The sequence below is a fragment of the Salvelinus alpinus genome, chromosome 19 (genome assembly GCF_045679555.1).
Source record: "Salvelinus alpinus chromosome 19, SLU_Salpinus.1, whole genome shotgun sequence".
Classification (NCBI taxonomy): Eukaryota; Metazoa; Chordata; class Actinopteri; order Salmoniformes; family Salmonidae; genus Salvelinus; species Salvelinus alpinus.
The window spans coordinates 40,105,229-40,124,537 of record NC_092104.1 but is presented as its reverse complement, the minus strand read 5'-3'; the positions used below and the strand labels follow the sequence as shown (position 1 = coordinate 40,124,537).

The window sequence follows — 19,309 nt, the reverse complement described above, 5'->3', positions numbered from 1 at the left end:
GCCATGACCAGTCTTTCAAAGAACTTCATGGCTACAGACGTAAGTGCTACGGGTCGGTAGTCATTTAGGCAGGTTACCTTAGTGTTCTTGGGCACAGGCACTATGGTGGTCTGCTTAAAACATGTTGGTATTACAGACTCGGACAGGGAGAGGTTGAAAATGTCAGTGAAGACACTTGCCAGTTGGTCAGCGCATGCTCGCAGTACATGTCCTGGTAATCCGTCTGGCCCTGCGGCCTTGTGAATGTTGACCTGTTTAAAGGTCTTACTCACATCGGCTGCGGAGAGCGTGATCACACAGTCTTCCGGAACAGCTAGTGCTCTCATGCATGTTTCAGTGTTATTTGCCTCGAAGCGAGCATAGAAGTAGTTTAGCTCATCTGTGCTTCCCTTTGTAGTCTGTAATGGTTTGCAAGCCCTGCCACATCCGATGAGCGTCAGAGCCGGTGTGGTACGATTTGATCTTAGTCCTGTATTGACACTTTGCCTGTTTGATGGTTCGTCGGAGGGTATAGCGCGATTTCTTATAAGCTTCTGGGTTAGAGTCCCGCTCCTTGAAAGTGGCAGCTCTAGCCTTTAGCTCAGTGAGGATGTTGCCTGTAATCCATGGCTTCTGGTTGGGGTATGTACGTACGGTCACTGTGGAGACGACGTCATCGATGCACTTATTGATGAAGCCAATGACTGATGTGGTGTATTCATCAATGCCATCGGAGGAATCCCGGAACATATTCCAGTCTGTACTAGCAAAACAGTCCTGTAGCTTAGCATCTGCTTCATCTGACCACTTTTTTATTGATCTAGTCACTGGTGCTTCCTGCTTTAATTTTTGCTTGTAAGCAGGAGTCAGGAGGATAGAATTAGGGTCAGATTTGCCAAATGGAGGGCGAGGGAGAGCTTTGTATGTGTCTCTGTGTGTGTAGTAGAGGTGGTCCAGTTTTTTTCCCCTCTGGTTGCACATTTAACATGCTGATAGAAATGTGATAAATTGGATTTAAGTTTCCCTGCATTAAAGTCCCCGGCTACTAGGAGCGTCGCCTCTGGGTGAGCGTTTTCTTGTTTGCTTATGGCGGAATACAGCTCATTCAATGCTGTCTTAGTGCCAGCCTCTGACTGTGGTGGTATGTAAACAGCTACGAAAAGGTAGATAGTGAGGTCTACAGCTTATCATGAGATACTCTACCTCAGGCGAGCAATAGCTCGAGACTTCCTTAGATATCGTACACCAGCTGTTGTTTACAAAAATACATAGTCCGCCGCCCCTTGTCTTACCAGACGCCGCTGTTCTATCCTGCCAGTGCAGCGTATAACCAGCCAGCTGTATGTTTATAGTGTCATCGTTCAGCCACGACTCCGTGAAGCATAAGATGTTAAAGTTTTGAATGTCTCGTTGGTGGTTTAATCTTCCGCGTAGGTCATCTATTTTATTCTCCAAAAATTGCACGTTTGCTAGCAGAATGGAAGGAAGTGGGGGTTAATTAGATCGCCTACGAATTCTCAGAAGGCAGCCTACCCTGCCGGCCCCTTTTACTCCGCCTCCTCTTCACGCAAATCACAGGGATCTGGGCCTGTTCCTGAGAAAGCAGTATATTGTTTGCGTCGGGCTCGTCAGACTCGTTAAAGGAAAAAAAGGTTTCTGCCTGTCAGTGGTGAGTAAACACAGTCCTGATGTCCAGAAGTTATTTTCGGTCATAAGAGACGGTAGCGGCAACATTATGTACAAAATAAGTTTAAAAAATAAGTTACAAACAACGCAAATAAACAAACAAAACACTTAAAACGTCTGCCTTCTTCTCCGGCACCATTTTATTCAAGGCACTTAAATATTTTGGCTTGCCCATTCACACTCTGAATGGCACACCTACACAATCCATGTCTCAATTGTCTTAAGGCTTAAAAATCCTTCTTTAAACTGTCTCAACCAGTGAACATTTTTCGGCCATTGTAGGAAAGTTACATTGTTAAAAGATACATTCCATCGCTATCGGGAAACCGTGCCCAGGACTATTCATCACACCATCATGGATATGAAATGTGACAGATTGTGGAGGAACTCCAGTGTTAGATCCACAGGCTGTGCTGTGGTCATCCCTCTGACCTCTACACCTGACCTCTGACCCCAGTATGTAATACCACGCAGCACAATGTCTACTCTGTCCTCCCCTCTGCTCCCTCCAGCCTAACAATGCATACTTCCCTAATCTCGGATGGACGGCTCACTCCCTCTGATCTTTTTTCCACTAATTTGTCTTTTGACCAATCACATTAGATCTTTTTCAGAGCTGATCTGATCGATCAAAAGACCAATTACTGATAAAAAATATTTGAATTGGACTGCCTGTGTAAACGTGGCCTAAGTCCCGCTCTCAGTCTAAAATGTATCCTAAAGTATGAGTAACACAACCTATTAACCTTAAATGCAGTCTTCAGTAGATCTGAGATTCTAAAACCTGCAGTATATAAGTGGCGTGAAAAAATGTAAATGTCACTTTCGCTCATTTCTATATGCTTTTTTCTGTCCTCTAGCCATGTTGATGTAATTTGTTAGAGTAGGTGATTTGGTTAAAGATGCTGACTGTATGTCTTTATCGGCACTAATCCCACCAGCCCCCTCAGCTCAGCTCTCAGGTCAAGCCCTGGTCAGAGCCACAGAGGGGCTGGGCGGGGGTCATTCACAGCTGGTCGACCGACACGCTCAAAGGATCAACTTCCCTTTCATCATAACAGGGGTCAGAGTTTTATTACCACGCACTGGGCTGGATAGCGTAGTACACACACACACACACACACACACACACACACACACACACACACACACACACACACACACACACACACACACACACACACACACACACACACACACACACACACACACACACACACACACACACACACTGATGGCTCAGGGGCATATGATAATAATTATCTTATTAAATGAGTGCCAATAAATAAGAGAAAAGTTATGGCACCATTCATGTGACACTATAAGGAACATGGTATCTTCTTGAGCCTCTCTGAGTCCTCCAAGTTTTCAAAGAGAGTTTGAGAATGTCCACTGGCCAATCATGTACTGTAGAAGGGTTTGTGAGGATTGTGAAGTGATGAGGACAAAAGTTTAGAAAGCCCAGATTGTTAGCAGATTCCTGCTAACACAGTCATTGGGAATGTGACTGTGTGTCTTTGCTGTTGACTGTGAAATGTCAGGGTCAGTAATTTACTGTGCTGCCTTAAATCAGTGCAGATGGCTCAGGTAACAAATGAATGTCTCATTAATGAAATCTGTTTCCTTTCCAAAAGAATGAACGAGTGAGAGACCAGCCGTATCTTTATCGACAGAGATGTATGTCAAACACAGGTACACTACATCCGTCACTACTCTAGTGTTGATTGCACTAAGTTTGAGGGGCTAATTTGAATAAATGTGTCAGAGTCAGGGGAAGCCGCTCGTTTATAGCCCGTAACAACTGTCTCCTGTAGCAATACCCTGGCTCTGATTTGTGAGATCCACAGGAAAGCCATCCCTACTCTACATACCAAGTTCAGTGTTTTACAGCTCCCTGTAAACTCATCCTCCACCCAAATTCAAACTCAAATTGTAGACGTTTACTGCTCCTGGCTGGCCAACGTGTTGAATATCACAGAGCCCTGACAAAAGCCTGGCCCTAGACTCACGCATCTGCGATGTCACTGTACCAACTGCCTTGATGCCCTTACTGTACTGTCTCCTCTTTATGACCCGCCACGCCAGCCCCCCTGCATCTCAATACCAGCTGTTAATTCCTTGTCCATACCCTAAGGGTTCTGCTCTGTGTTCTGTTGGGCTGCTAGCTGGATAAATGAACAAAGCATCTCTGCCTGCCTGTCAGTAACTAGCCGTGTTATTCCTCCAGGCCTGCTCAGTGGCTCTCCTCTAGCTCATGGATCAAGTGGAGGTTGTAAATACTTTCCTGGGTTGTTTGGGGGTCAACAGAGACTTGGCCATTATCGCCTCAAGAGCCACATCTCCATAAGTCTCAGCCCATAGGTGCAAATGCATTAGCTTTCCAGTGTGTTGACTGCAAGACAGACACAAATCGCACAAGATGACTTGATTGTGTCCTGCGATTTACATCTTCACACTAAAAAAAAAGAAGAATGTTTTAAATACTATGATGCGTCCTGTGATTTCGGTATTGTTATGTGTGAGTCGTGTACGTTCTGAATTGACTCTACAGTGTGAAGTGTTGATTCCCGAGGCCTGCTGGTTGCTGGGTCACCAGTCGTTGATCTAATTATCCTCTGCTCTCTGTATCATTACAGGGATGACCGAAAGAATGTGTTGCCTGGTAACGGCACTTACTGTCAGTGCACCGGGACAGGAGGAGCACACAGGAGCAGCAATACATTGTGTCCTTACTAACAGAGCTCTGCTGAGGCAGTACATGTTGGGCAATGGTCATCATTTAGTCACGGTCATTGTTTGGTGAATTTTGCCAAGGCATTCTCTATCAAGACAATGAGGAACAGAACTTGATGCTCGTACCATGATTAGTATTCTGTAATACCAAAATAACATATACATTTCTATTTATTTGTAAAAATCTGTCAAATATATTAGATTTGCTGAAAATATTTATGTTGGTCCTGTTTGATCATTTCAGAAGGTAAATAATTTGCTCACACATTTACACACAAATCCATAATAGATGTGCATTTTGTCTTTGAATTAAAAAATATATATATATATCGCATAAATCTCCATTAACAGTATAACAAAGCATAGAAGTGGCTGATCTTCAGGGTTGGGGAGTAACGGATTAGCCTACATGTAAAGATTACACAAAAACGGTAACTGTAATCTGTTATGTTACCAGCAAAAATATTGTGGTGTATTCGTTATCGAAACTGTTTACTGTTTAACCAAAAGGAAGCAAACAGAGCAAAACAAGAGTTTCTATTGGACACATTAATTTAGGTCCCTCCCGTTTGCTTCCATTTAAGAAACGTTTTGCAACAGAATCGGCATAATGAATATGACCCGGTGAACAGCCAGGGGAAAATGCGCTCTTGCAACAGCTGCATAGTGTGAATCCCATCCTATGGAATAAAAACTCCCCCGGTGTAGGCCTATTGTACTGTCAAAAACAAGTTTCATTTAAGAAGACCACCAGGGGGCTTTTATTGCTAAATCTAATGTCCATAGGCCTAACAGACACATGCTCAAACTTGCACACGTTTGATAGATTTAAACAGCTGCAATTTATTGAGATATCAGTGTCACCCCAAAAAAATTAACAATAGGACTGTAGCAAATGCAGCATATGGCATTCATTTTTCACATGCAAATAGAACTTTTTTAAATTTAATGTTAGGGTTAGGCATTAGGGTTAGCAGTGTGGTTAAGGATAGGGTTAGGTTTAAAATCAGATTTTATGACTTTGTGGTTGTGCCAGCTAGTGACCACCCTGGAGAGCTAACTCCAAAACAAGATTCATGATGAAAAACGCTAACCTGCAGTGAAAGTAATCTAAAAGCAACTGAAAGTATAGTAATCAGATTAAGTTACTGAGATTGGGTAATCCAAAAGTTACGTTATTGATTAAAATTGTGGACAGGTAACTAGTAACTGTAAAGGATTACATTTAGAAAGTAACCTACCCAACCCTGCTGATCTCCCTCAGAGCAAATACCTCTCACTATGCCTGCACATTATTTCCATAAAGACCTGTTTCTCTAATGACTTCTATCCTCCTGTTTTGTTCCATTATACCCAACAAAATGACACTCTGTCATTCCTCTACTATGATTCTGCCCTAAAAATATATTTTCCTGATCTCTGTAAAGGCCAACTCTAATTAGTATTAATCAGGTTAATTACGTAATTAGTCATTTGTCACCACTAGTCTTTCCTTCATAGTATTGACTCTCAACAATATTTGTTTTGAATAAAATGAACTTAAAGGTAGAGGGAGTGACAGTGTCTTGTGTCTGCTGATAGTGGGGTTGATGCAGATTGGGAGATAAGAGATGGAGCTAAGATATGGCCAGGAGTCGAGTTAAGAATCTCTCTGGTAAAAAGGACATGATGGATCACATCTGCCTGCTGTGCCCCTGTCCCCCGTCTCTTCTACCCCTACTGTAATCTTCAATCATCATTCAGCAGCACCACAGGGGTCGTATCCTGCCCTTCCTCCTTCTCCACCCACAACACAGTTTGGGAAAGCCTCATGGTCCCTTGCCCACCACCCCCAGCCCCTACCAGAGTGGAGGATTGACAAAGCACTCTCTTTCACTGTGTCTGCAAAAATCTGCCAGGCCCTCTTACCACCCTGAGGCTAAACCACATCAGATTCACACAAACATATTTTCCTATTTAACTTAATGTGAAGACAATTACATTAAAACAGACCTGTTACATTGATTAGAGGAAAATGTAGAGGTCCTGACACTCAGATCAATGGGAATTGAGTTTCTCTTGGAATGAATTCAGAGATAAGCAAAGCTATTAGATAAGCAGTAAATGAGTATGTGTTTAGAATATTTTCACATTATGTCAGTGGTGACTGGTGATACTGTAGTATAGCTTGTAGTGCAACAGGGCTCTTCACCAGAGGAATATACAGTATTATTAAAAGGTTTGGCATAGCCAGCACAGTAATGTCCTGATATAGTGCTATACTGAATTGTAATATTGTTTTAGTGTGAAATTGTCAATAAACTAACTGAGAAGGAATTCAACAATGAGGTCTTCATAATAATCTTGAAAATAAAATACAATTTGAGTATTTTATCGTAATTATGGTAACGGTAAATTGATGCAAATGAATAGTCTTTTAAAAGTATTTCATTTTCTCTATTTTCATTTGAGAAGAACATTTTCATGGAATATAACATACTTACTCTAGACACATGCATTTCTTTACAGTAATAGAACTTAACATGTCAGGTTCTTTTAGGGTCATTTAAAATTCTCTGATGAAGAAATCAGAACCTTGAATATAACTATTTAAGGGTGGACCAAACTATTATTTTTAGGTAAATATGTTAGGCCCACTAATGTCTTTATAGATCCCTTTTTATATTTCCCTTTTTTCAGGATATACTTATTTAAAAATATGTTTTACATTTGCATAATGAACAAGTTAATTAACCATTGGCAAACGATATGGAAATCATTTGTAAAGAATTTGTAAAAATACTAATATTTACTTATGTATTTATTACGAGGTTTAGGCCTAATCAAATAAACATGAACAACATGGCATACTTTTATTTTCTAAATTTAATTTAAATTAGTTACTTTATTTTATTTCAAACTATGTGATAACGTTTATGATCAGTTAATAAGCACAATTTCTAATAACGTATTATAAATGTAACTACAGTGAAGTTAAATACCTTAAATGTAACATTTGTACACGAATGTAAATCAGTCAGTTCCATCGAACCCGCCCAAAATGAGCTATTATTCCCTTATTTTAGGCAATTTGGTAAATCTCCACATTTGTCATTGAAATAATGTTTGCACACACAAAAAAGAATTGTCATACATGAAAAGAATCAAAACCTTAGGCTATATAAATGCCACTGATTAGATCTTAAGTAGCCTACAGTGTGCTACACGGTTTAACATTATTGATACTAAACCATGAATTAGTGCATATTGGCCTCATTCTTGCCAAAATAAGATTAATTAATCAATGCATTTGTGGTCCACTAGCATAATGTGATATATACTTTAATTTCGATCAGTCATTTTCGATTACTATTCCTCGTCAAGGCCTAAGGAATTTTAATCCTCGAAATGACAATAAATCTTCACACCCACACTGGGGCACGAGGCGCTGGCGCCTGGATGAGACACTAATGTCCCTCCCTTGAAACAACGTGTCGATATTTGTCAACCTGCCATCGTGCATGAGAGAAATCATTTTAAAAACGAAATATAACCAAATGTGTGATGTATAGCCTTATAAGGAATAGTGAATTGGGTCCTCAATATATAGCCATGGCAGGAGATCACACCTAGTGTAATTATTAATGACATTATCTCACCAAAAATGATCAAACAATATAGGCGTATAGCTACTCTTTAATAGCCTCCAACTATGTTGATTTATTCGATTTAAAACGATGCCAAATATGTTTATCTCTATTGAGAAGTGGTCTATTAACAGATCTAAGCCAATGTTGCCAATTTGTCATTCCAATTGGATTCATTGAATTATTAAAACGCAATGTTTTCTCTCTCTTTCTCCCGCTGCCTTGTCTTGGTCATCAGCCATTTCCATGTTTTGTGGTGGTAATAGCCAACACAGGATTTTGTGACTAAACCTAATAGCTTCAGGGCGTTCTCCAAGTTCAAAAGTTCACCTTTTACGATCTTCAAAAGACCGCTGACTGCCCACGTCCAAATAAAAACATTCCTACCTCTATTCTCAACAAACGACCCTCAAACCCATCACAGTGTGAAATATGCAAGAATCAAGACTGACTAACAAAAGTAGGCCTATCATATAGATCGCAGGGAGCACACTGGGTCAGATAATTCCCATAGGTAAGACACATTTTGAAAGGCAATTAACAGCCCATGAGAAGGATACTATATTGTTTCACCTTATTACACCCCACATAGAATAAGCAGAATATTATGTAGGCTAAAAACAGGATGATTAACTATGTTACAGTAATTGTATAATAATGTATCATGAATGTAAGGACATTGATATATGTATATGCATGTGTGTGTTTTCCCCAATGACTGTAAATGTTTTTTACACATGTATAGATTTGCATGCACAAAACCTGATAAAAATACTTGATGTAGCCTATAGAAAGCAAGCAGCCTGATGTTAACATCCACTATACAGTTCTAATGGAATTATAGCAAGGATGCGAACACGTACCGTTAACGGACTTCGCATTGTTTCTCTCTGGGTAATCGAACCCATTCGTCCTCTTCTCTATCTCCATCCTCCTTCATAAAAGCTGCATGCGCGCCTTTCTATCAACAGGGCGCCTATTACCACTATTTTCAGTTCGATAATGCAATTAGCTGTCTTCGTTGCGTTGATGCGCTCCTGTCTCACTGGACGGACCGCAGCCCCATGGTTTCGAGTGTCAGTAAGAATAACAGTTCTTCCACACCCCCATACCTACACAAACCTGCACCCTGAACATTACGCAATGACGCACGCGCTGTAGCAGGAATTCTGGGTTATGTAGGGTTTGGCCGCGGTGTTTGTAGTTGGGGGTGGTGCGGCTATCTACATAGTTGCATCATTCCGCTGAGTTGGCAATTAGTTGGCCATCAGTTTTCCAAAACAGTTTAGAACGGTAAAGTATTGTTATTAAGTGTTATACAAAGTTGACTTGGATAATCTAAAATGGTATTCAAGGGCTGTGAAAAATAATGGCCATAATAATCCAACGTGATTGACCATTGAAAGGTGATTCTGGGGGAAAGTATGCAAAATGTTGTCACTTGTCTCTCACCATTATATTTCTGATATCTATTTAGATTATTTGGCAAAAATGAACCATTGTTAATTAAGCTTCGTAGAATGAATGGTTTGTGCATTGTCATCTAACTCAAATCCTTACTAACGGAACCTTAGAACTGTCTACTGTATACAGACAGTGCCTTTGGAAAGTATTCAACCTCCTTGACTTTTTCCACATTTTGTTGCGTTTACAAAGTGGGATAAAAATTGATTTAATTCATTTTTGTCAACAACGATTTACCCAAAATCCTCTCTAATTTCAAAATTGACAAAAAATGCTAACATTGTTCACACATTTACCAAAAATAAAACACTAATAGGGCTTATATCTTGAGTAGATAAGTATTCAACCCCCTGAATCAATACATCTTAGAAACAGCTTTGGCAGCAATTACAGCTGTGAGTCTTTTTGGGTAAGTGTCTAAGAGCTTTGCACACCTGGATTGTACAATATTTGCCAGTCATTCTTTTACAAAATTATTAAAGCGCTGTGAAGTTGGTTGTTGATCATTGCTTGACAGCCATTTTCAAGTCTTGCCATAGATTTTCAAGCCAATTTAAGTCAAAGCTGTTACTAGGCCCCATTCAATGTCGTCTTGGTAAGCAACTCCAGTGTAGATAGTGTTTTAGGTTATTGACCTGCTGAAAGGTGAATTTGTCTTCCAGTGTCTGTTGGAATGCAGACTCAACCAGATTTTCTCTAGGATTTTGCCTGTGCATAGCTCTATTCCATTTATTTTTATCCCCCCAATAAACTCCCTAGTCCTTGCTGATGACAAGCATAACCATAACATGATGCAGCCATTACCATGCTTGAAAATATGAAGATTGCTACTCAGTGATGTGATGTGTTGGATTTGCCCCAAACATAATGCTTTGTATTCAGGAGAAAAAGTGCATTTCTTTGTCACATTTTTTGCAGTATTACTTTAGTGCCTTGTTGCAAACAGGATGCATGTTTTGGAATATTTGTATTCTGTACAGGCTTTCTTCTTTTCACTCTGTAATTTAGATTAGTATTGTTGAGTAACTACAGTGTTGTTGATCCATCCTCAGTTTTCTCCTATCACAGCCATTCAATTCTGTAACTATTTTAAAATAACTACTGGCCTCATGGTGAAATCCCAGAGCAGTTTCCTTTCTCTCTGGCAACTGAGTTAGGAAGGACACCTGTATCTTTGCAGTGACTGGGCGTATTGATACACCATCCAAAGCCTAATTAATCATTTTTACCTATCTACCAATCGGTGCCCTTGTTTGCGAGGCATTGGAATACCTCCCTGGTCTTTGTGGTTGAATATGTCCTTGGAGTTCACTACTCGACTGAGGGACCTTACAGATACTTGTACTGTATGTGTGGGGTACAGAGATGGAGTAGTCATTCAGAAATCATGTCAACCACTATTATTTGTAATAGTTTTTTATTTGTAAAAATGTCTAAAAACAAAATTACTCTTTGACATTATGGGATATTGTGTGTAGATTAGTGACTCAAAATCTAAATGTAATTTTAAATTCAGGCTGTATCACAACAAAATGTGGAAAAGTCAAGGGCATTGAATACTTTCTGAAGGCACTGTAGGCCTGTATAAGCTACCTAGGAAGTAAAGATCTTCATCAACTTTTTGGACCCTTACCGGAACAGACCCGAGGACGATCAGACCCAGACCCGATTGTACCCAGATTTTTGGGGGGTGGGGGAACTGCCCCAAACGGACCCGAGAACAATCAGACCCAAACCCGAATGGACCCGAGGACAATCGGACCTAGACCCGACCCGAACCCGAATGGACCCAAGGACAACCAGACCTAGACCCAAATCGTAACCTAAAAGGTCCGATAGGACCAGACTGACAAATAAAATATGTTAATCAGCCAAGATGCTCTTCAGGTTAACAAATAGGTCTTTATATGTTGGCTAGGCCTTCTATAAGTCAATACATTTACCTTATTAGCGTAAAATGTGTATTCTATAGGCTATGTGGAGCTGTGGTCAGGTTCACTCATGTCTATCAGTTGTGGTTACATAGACCCGAGACCCGCTGTCATTCAAACAGGACCTGACCCGGACCAGATAGACAAGTTTGAATTTTGGACCCATACTCACTCAGGTCCCAATGTCAGGTATCAGGTTCGGTTTCGGGTGGACCTGTGAAGACCTATACTAGGGAGTCTAGTAGGACTAGTAGGTTTATAGTGCCCTTTTTACCCAAAACCATGCTGTGATTTGATTTGATTACGGAGACAAGATCTAACCTTCTACTGCGTAAATCCCGCAATGGGGGTTTGATTGAGTCGGGGCCCCGGTACAAGAACACCTCCAAGAACACAGTGCCTGTTGGTTTTACAAATAGCCAGGAGATGGTGCTGCTACTCTTTTACATTCCACTCCATCTGTGTCCTGTCTCTCCTGGTCCTGTGTTGTTGCGAGCTAGCCCTACTGCTGCCAGATGGCGCTATTATAACAGTGCCGTCTGGCGGCAGTAGGGCTAGTTGCGAGCACCAGTGAGACAACTCTGAAACTTGTGCACACACATTTTATATGTGCCACTCATTTTTCAAATTAATGCTAAAATGATATAGAAAAAGTGCAGCTGTAACGTGTAATTCATATCCCTGTGCGACTTGCGTAAATGCTAATTGTCAGATTTGTCGCAATAAAGGTTGTAAAAAGTTGTATGGAATATTAGAAAGTTACTAAACTAGAATGAAATACGTCTGAAATTACTCTAAAGATAAGATTCGATAAGAAATATTATGTCCCATGTTCATGTCAAGCGTGTGTGCAAATTGCCCCTCCCATGTGTGGAGAAGAGAAGATTGGTGAATGATCATTTACCCCTGATGCGCAGAGTTGAGGACTAGTGTGCGGACAGCGCCTTATCAGTTTGGAAAACTGATTGTTGCGCATATTACAGCAACAACATATACGATTTGGGTCTGTGGCAATGGAACCCTAATATCTCGTGCGGATGTCCTAATTTATGGATCGAGTAATACTGTAACCGATCTTGTCATTCCGACACCAAAAGTTGTGCTGAGGGATTTTTTATCTGCTATCAAGCACCTGGGAGGAAAATGTGGAGATTTACGAATTTATTAGCTTGCCTACTGGTGGTGTGTAAAGATGTCACTGCGCAGAGTAAGGTAAGTTATGGGCATGACTTGGTTATAGACTAATAACACCTATATAATGCTGCAATGGCACAAGTAAGTAAGGAACTCCCCCATATTTAATGGATCTAATTCTTTGTGATAAAATATTTAATACGAATTTGTCAACCCTGTCTTGCAGCTCTGCTACAGTACATTTATTATTGTTAACTTAATATCTGAATATTAATGTTTTATGCACTGTTTAAAAAACATATTATCCCACTTTAAAGTCAACGTATTTCAACGAAATGATTGCACAATTTGCGCAAATTAGCCTAGTTAATTCGTTCACGTGCGCGAAGGAGCGATCGACGCTTCTCTTGTGACGTGAGGTTGTTGAAAGCGGGAAGCAGTTTGCGTAACAAACGGTAAACATTATGCTATTCCAATTATCCGTTTGATATCCAAATTTAAATGCCCATTCCCCAATATCAACTGTTTCCCTGTATGACCAGGTGTCCAGTCAGAGATCAGTCAATTTGCCTGACCATAGACACTGACTCTCTCCCTTCTCTCAGTCTGAACACGTGTTGATATAAAGAATAGATGTATGTCATTATTGAACATGACATCAGCCTTCTTGGCTTGTAAGTATAGACTTTGAATCCCCGTATTGCACATCAGACTAAGTAACCATTACATTAGTGCTTATGTTTGTCCTGTTTCACACATGTACATGTGTGTAACCTGTACAAGTGTGGTGTGAAATGAAAATGTATTTTTTTGCATCACACCCTCAGAGACTGGGGTAACGGCCAGGGATTAGCTATTATTTAGGCAACCCTGGAGAAATTAAGTTTCTTGCTCAAGGGCAGAGCGACAGATTTTTCACCTAGTCAGCTCAGGGATTCAAACTAGCAACCTTTCGGTTACTGGCCCAATGCTAACACCCGCAAACTCGACTCTGGACCTCGAAGCCAGTTTCACTGCATTTTTTCATTGTTCCATTCTAATCAGGGACTGATTTAGACCTGGAACACCAGGTGGGTGCAATTTATTATTAGGTAGAACAGAAAACCAGCAGGCTCCGGATCTTGTAGGGTAAGAGTTGAATACCCCTGCTCTAACCACTAGGCTTCCTGGCGCCTTTTATGTGTACGGCCTGATGCCAGATGAAATGTGGGAAGAGATGGCAGCCAGTGGGGTAACAGTAATATCTGCCCTGCCTTGTTTGCACAGCTGCTGGACTTCAGTAACCCCACTCTCATAGACCTGCATTCCCCTGAGGAGAGTCTAATCCCTGCTCCCCACTGCAGGAAAAAAATGGGCACAAGACAAGACGCACACAAGCACATGAAGGTTGTCTAGCAGATTTCTTTCTTTGTGTGGTACATTTAGAACAATGAGCACAGGTGTCATGTGTTCACATCATGGTATTTGTGTCCTCTCAAGAACAGTGGAGTGTAAAATGTCTTATAACAATGATAATCCCTTATTATTACAATGATCATCAAATGTATTGAGGGCAACAACTTACACAACTGATAACTCAGGATTCAAGTGGACTGTACAATAGAAAAGGCCTTCTGTCAAAGGATTTTTAAAAATGGATGAGAGCTGCCCACCACTAATATGCATGTGAATATCTCATGGCTCAAAGTGGAGAGACTGACTTCATCATTACTTGTTTTTGTAAGAAGTGTTGACATGCCGAATGCACAGAGGTGTCTGTTTAAACTACTGGCACACAGCTCGGACACCCATGCATACCCCACAAGACATGCCACCAGAGGTCTCTTCACGTTCCCCAAGTCAAGAACAGACTATGGGAGGCGCACAGTACTACATAGAGCCATGGCTACATGGAACTCTATTCCACATCAGGTAACTGATGGAAGCAGTAGATTCAGATTTTAAAAAACAGATAAAAATACACCTTATGGAACAGCGGGGACTGTGAAGAGACACACACACACACACACACACACACACACACACAGGTACAGACACACATACACATGATAAGACACGCACTCTACACACACGTACACCATGGATGTGGAATTGTAGATATGTGGTAGTAGAGTAGTGGCCTGAGGGCACACACTTTAACGTGTTGTGAAAAGTGTTATGAAATGTAATGTCATGCAATATTTTCAATTGTATATAACAGCCTTAATGTTGCTGGACCCCAGGAAGAGTAGTTGCTGCCTTGGCAGGAACTAATGGGGATCCTTAGTAAATATAAATAAATACAAATACAAAAGCACAGTATAGGATCACTAACAAACTTGTGATTGATTAGCATGGCTATGGTTCTCTCTGTTCTCTGTGAGACATCTCATGTGCCTGTCTTGTGTGCTGCCTGGATGCTTTCTCTCCCCCTCTGTCCCATTGGACATGGCCCGCTGGTGGCACTGAGATGATTGTGAGACAAAGCCAGCTCAGAGGAGGACACAGAGGGAGTGGTGGCGTGGGAACAGGCATGTGCACCTGCCCCTTGTTTTGGTTGTAAACAAACCCAGGAATCCCGCCGAGAGGTCCTTGAGAGGGCAGAGAGAGAGACGGACACCGAGACATAGGGAGAAGACCCATAGAATGCCCCTCTGTCAGAGTAATTAACTAACGAGACTTGGTGTGTCACTGGGACTTAATGAGTTAATGAGACTTGTCAGTCAGTCTGCCTGTCTGGGGGACTCAGTGGCCCCTGGCCCCAGTGCGCCTGGGAGAGGGCTGATTCTGAACAGCAGGAAATGAAGGAGACAGTGACACAGACCACAACAGCTAACAAAAAGCAATCTCCCTTTCCCTCTGAGCGATGTAATGTAGGAGAAAAGTAACACAAAGAGAGCTGAAATTACAAGCCCTATTTGTCTGAGCCCTTCATCTAAGGATGCTCCATACAGAACATGGCTGCCAGAGGACCACATGGCCAAAGGGAAGTATGTTTCACCCATTCTCTGCACCACCTGCCCTCCACCTGTTTTCACAGTCTGCATTACTGTATGTCTCCTTGGCTGTGTTTACACAGGCAGTCCAATTATGATCTTTTGACCAATCAGATTAGCTTTGAAAAAGATCTGATATGAATAGATCTGATGTGATTGGTCAAAAGACCAATCAGTGTGTGTGTGTGTGTGTGTGTGTGTGGGGGGGGGGGGGGGTCCTAATTGGGCTGCCTTTGTAAAGCCTATGTGTCTGACTGCTATGATGTGAGTTTGTGCCCAATGTGGAGCCAGCTTGGTCTTCCTGTTAGTTCCACACAGGAAAGATATCCCCACTGGGCACACACTTGTTGAATCAATGTTGTTTCCATGTAATTTCAAGGAAATTACGTTGAACCAACATGGAATAGATGTTGAATTGACGCCTGTGCCCAGTGGGTCTCCTTCAGCTGGCACTTTCTCACTCAGCATCTATCACATCCATGGTCCTTCACTGTGTTTTATGGTGGGGGAAAAAACATCCAAGTAAAGGTTTAATACAATTGTACAATCATGTGGAATATTAGACACTGATCTATCTATCAGTTCCATCAATCTATCCAGTGGGCCCTGTCACACATCTGGCTCCCAAAACAACAGCATCTGGGGAGGAAAGCAATTGCAACCAGCTAATTCCATTCATGACTGTGGTCCCCAGACATGCGCTGATAATTAACAGAGAACTGTTTACAGATAAATCATCTGATACTGTTCCACAGATTAGCTGATTCTCTCTCTCTTCCGTCACGTTTTTTATCCACCCCTCTTTCTCTCTGCCTCACTCTTCTCTCATTAGGCTCAATCAGTAGGCGCCACTGAGGATAACCAGAATGTTCTGAGTGTGCTCGGTCGGACACATCATGGCTGCATTTACACAGCCAATTATTGGCAAAAGATCTGATCTGATTGGTCAAAAGACCGATTAGTGGCAAAAGATCAGAAATGGGCTGCCTGTGTAAATGCAGCAAGCCTTAGATGGAATGTGGATGTGTACCCCCAAAAGCAGCAAGTGCTCAGTAAGCTTGTGTCCAGCTAATTAACGTCCCAGTGCTAATGCCAGTGTCTGTTCAGGTTAGGGACTGCAATCTCATGGTTCATCTCCAGGCTGAAGGCTTAAGTTTCCTTTTGCAGTCCAGGTTCAGATTTACAGTGGCAGTAAGTCTGTTTATCATAAGCAATACTAATTCGATTAGGAATCAGGTGGACTTTCTGGACAAGAATTTGGACTCCAGATTTGTCTATAATGTTTAGACTGGAGAGCAAGGTGATACGTCGGGGAATTTAAACGAATAGTTCAGATATCTTCATAGGTCAAAAGTGATCTTAAAGTCAAGCTGAGTCAATATTCCACCATCTGTTGTGTAAACCCTAACTGATGGATTAGGGCCATCGAATTCCAGTTCAGTAGACGATGATTCTGAGATGAACTTTCTCTTTAGCATTTTGTCTATCCTGAAATATCTTTGCTTTGATTTAGTCATCAGATAAACCCTTTCCAGACGTGAACACTGTGGATTCATTCCTATCACTCTAGTAGTCATACTAAGTATTTTATTTCTACCAGTTTACCTCAGAAACAGTTTCCTGAGTTGAGCGTCTTTGAAGTGGACAACACCTGGAACAGGGTCTGTTCTTTATCTGTTGATATTAAGAAACGTTTGTGGAAAGTATCCTACATGAATTATCTTGTTTGTGAAAGCTACAGTGTCATTGTTAAGTCCATATACCGTATGCCTAGTAACAGCATGCAGATGGCCTGAACAATTATACAAAACCTACGGTCTGAAACGGACATCCTTGTTTATACGGACCAAGGTTAATGTTACAGTAACACTTAAGGCCATCATATAATAACATTGGTTTTCTGTGTTTAAAGATAAGCCTAAAAAGCGCCTGGAATGTGCCAGCCATTGTGTCCAATGTATCTTGTTGTTAGCAGTTGTGGACACAATTGGGATTTCACTTGGTCGCTGTAAGAGTGGCCACGGCCTTCAGTGAGTGAGTGATCTAATCATGTACTGTGGTCTGTGGAGTGTGTGAATGTGAAGCTGTGCAGTCGGGTCCCTTCCGCCTATTGTGCAGACCAACGCTTGTGTTTGAGTCCTATTCTTTTGACCTGAAACTTGACTGCTCTCAGAGGTCAAAGCCTACGGCGCCAAGCTCAAAGCATGCATTAAGCTCTTAACGGTCTCGATTACGAACGCTCTGATGTCTGTTCTCATACTGGAAGTTCACTTGGCATGGGATGCTAAATGAACAGAGCGAGGACAATAACGGTTCTCACAGCCAATATCATTTCTTTAGAATTAGGACAGCTGACGTCCAACTTGCTCCGGTCTGTGTGTAAAGTAAAGAGGATTGATAGGGAAGATGCACATGAATGGTGTGTACTAACTCTTCCCTGTTTATCAATACACAAATGCACACTATCCCAAATACAGGTGTTGAGGAGGCAACCAAACCCAATCAAGCTGGCAGGAATTCCACTAGGTTTGCCATGCTTAGTTGGTACTAGAAGCAACTTAAGCTGATGTTGCTAAGGAGCAGGCTGGGTTTGGATCGCCTGGGTCTGTGATGGAACAATAAGGCGCAGCAGAGCTGTGGGCACAACCCCTCCAAGGGAACTTTAATCTGCTAATCCACTCTGTTTTCATGTGGTTGTAGCATTTGTCAACCCACTGCCTTTTTTACTTGACATGGGTCAGGAATGGCTGGCCACTATGCACACAGGGGTCCTGCCCCATAATCAAAGACCCCTCTGAGTGTAAGTCTACAGTAATGGAGGGTACTGCCCCCCCCCACCGCTGTCAAAGGCTGCATTCCTCCACTAATGAGCCCACCCCCTCCCTTCTCTCCACCCCTCTCTCTCCCCTCACCAGCCTGCAGGGTCTGGCCTCCATAAACATCCTCACTCCCAGAGACCACTCAGTCACTGGGTATTTGTGCACAGTTGTGTGGATGCTCTCCTTGGGTTTACTCTTTACTCACATTGGCAAGAAGACTTGCTCTCCATAGATATTTGCCCCGATCTACAGTTTACGTGCTCAGTGTGGATTTGGTGAAGGACAGGACTGATGATTCTTCCAGAAATACCTTGATTGAGTGCATAGTTGAGATGTTTATCCTGTCTTGATACAATGTGGCAAAGTAAGGGCTCAGACAGACAGAGACACATTTAATTTCAAAGAGATAGAGACAGACAGAGATTATTTAATGAAGAATCTCGTGCTGCATTCTTGTGCTGCTGTAGGGGAGAGTGTAGTAAATTGAGTCAAAGGGGTAAGATGAGTCACCCTTTCTTCTAGGAAACCATACACATAATTTATAATTGACCAAATATTTAGGAAGAGGTCATCATTTCATAGAGTCTGTGAAGGAAGAAACCACATGGAAAAAGTGGTAAGCAAGTTAGGTCCAAAAAACTGATTTTCACCAAGTCAAATTAATTTAGTGTGTTAGATGTTTCATGATGCTTGTATCTTAACCAAAGTAGATACTTTTAAGATTGTTCTATACATCAGTTGGGGTCTCTATAAGCTTCAATATGAGGTCCTAAATCTAGCATAAAAGTGCATCCTTGTAGCTGTGTGAGCTAATAGTCAAAATGTTTGCCTTGGTGTAAGTTGAGCCAGTGGTTGAGCCAATGGCAAGTTGAGCAAATATAAGTGTTTTCTTCTCAGGGTCAATGCAAGGCATTATCGCTGGGATTTGAGGTAACATGACCTGGCCTATGTTAAAAGTTGTA

At 41.6% G+C, this 19,309-nt stretch overlaps 2 protein-coding genes across 2 annotated transcripts in view; one reads left to right on the top strand and one right to left on the bottom strand.

Moving 5' to 3' along the window:
• The window catches only part of LOC139545576 (nuclear receptor subfamily 6 group A member 1-A-like), a 99,556-nt gene extending 90,434 nt beyond the window's left edge, over positions 1-9,122 (bottom strand). The window contains exon 1 of the mRNA XM_071353511.1: positions 8,888-9,122. Coding sequence (XP_071209612.1) covers positions 8,888-8,954 — 67 coding nt within the window. The 5' untranslated portion in view covers positions 8,955-9,122. The remainder of the gene's footprint in view (positions 1-8,887) is intronic.
• Positions 9,123-12,318: 3,196 nt separating this feature from the next.
• The window catches only part of LOC139545574 (olfactomedin-like protein 2A), a 29,052-nt gene continuing 22,061 nt past the window's right edge, over positions 12,319-19,309 (top strand). The window contains exon 1 of the mRNA XM_071353510.1: positions 12,319-12,631. Coding sequence (XP_071209611.1) covers positions 12,563-12,631 — 69 coding nt within the window. The 5' untranslated portion in view covers positions 12,319-12,562. The remainder of the gene's footprint in view (positions 12,632-19,309) is intronic.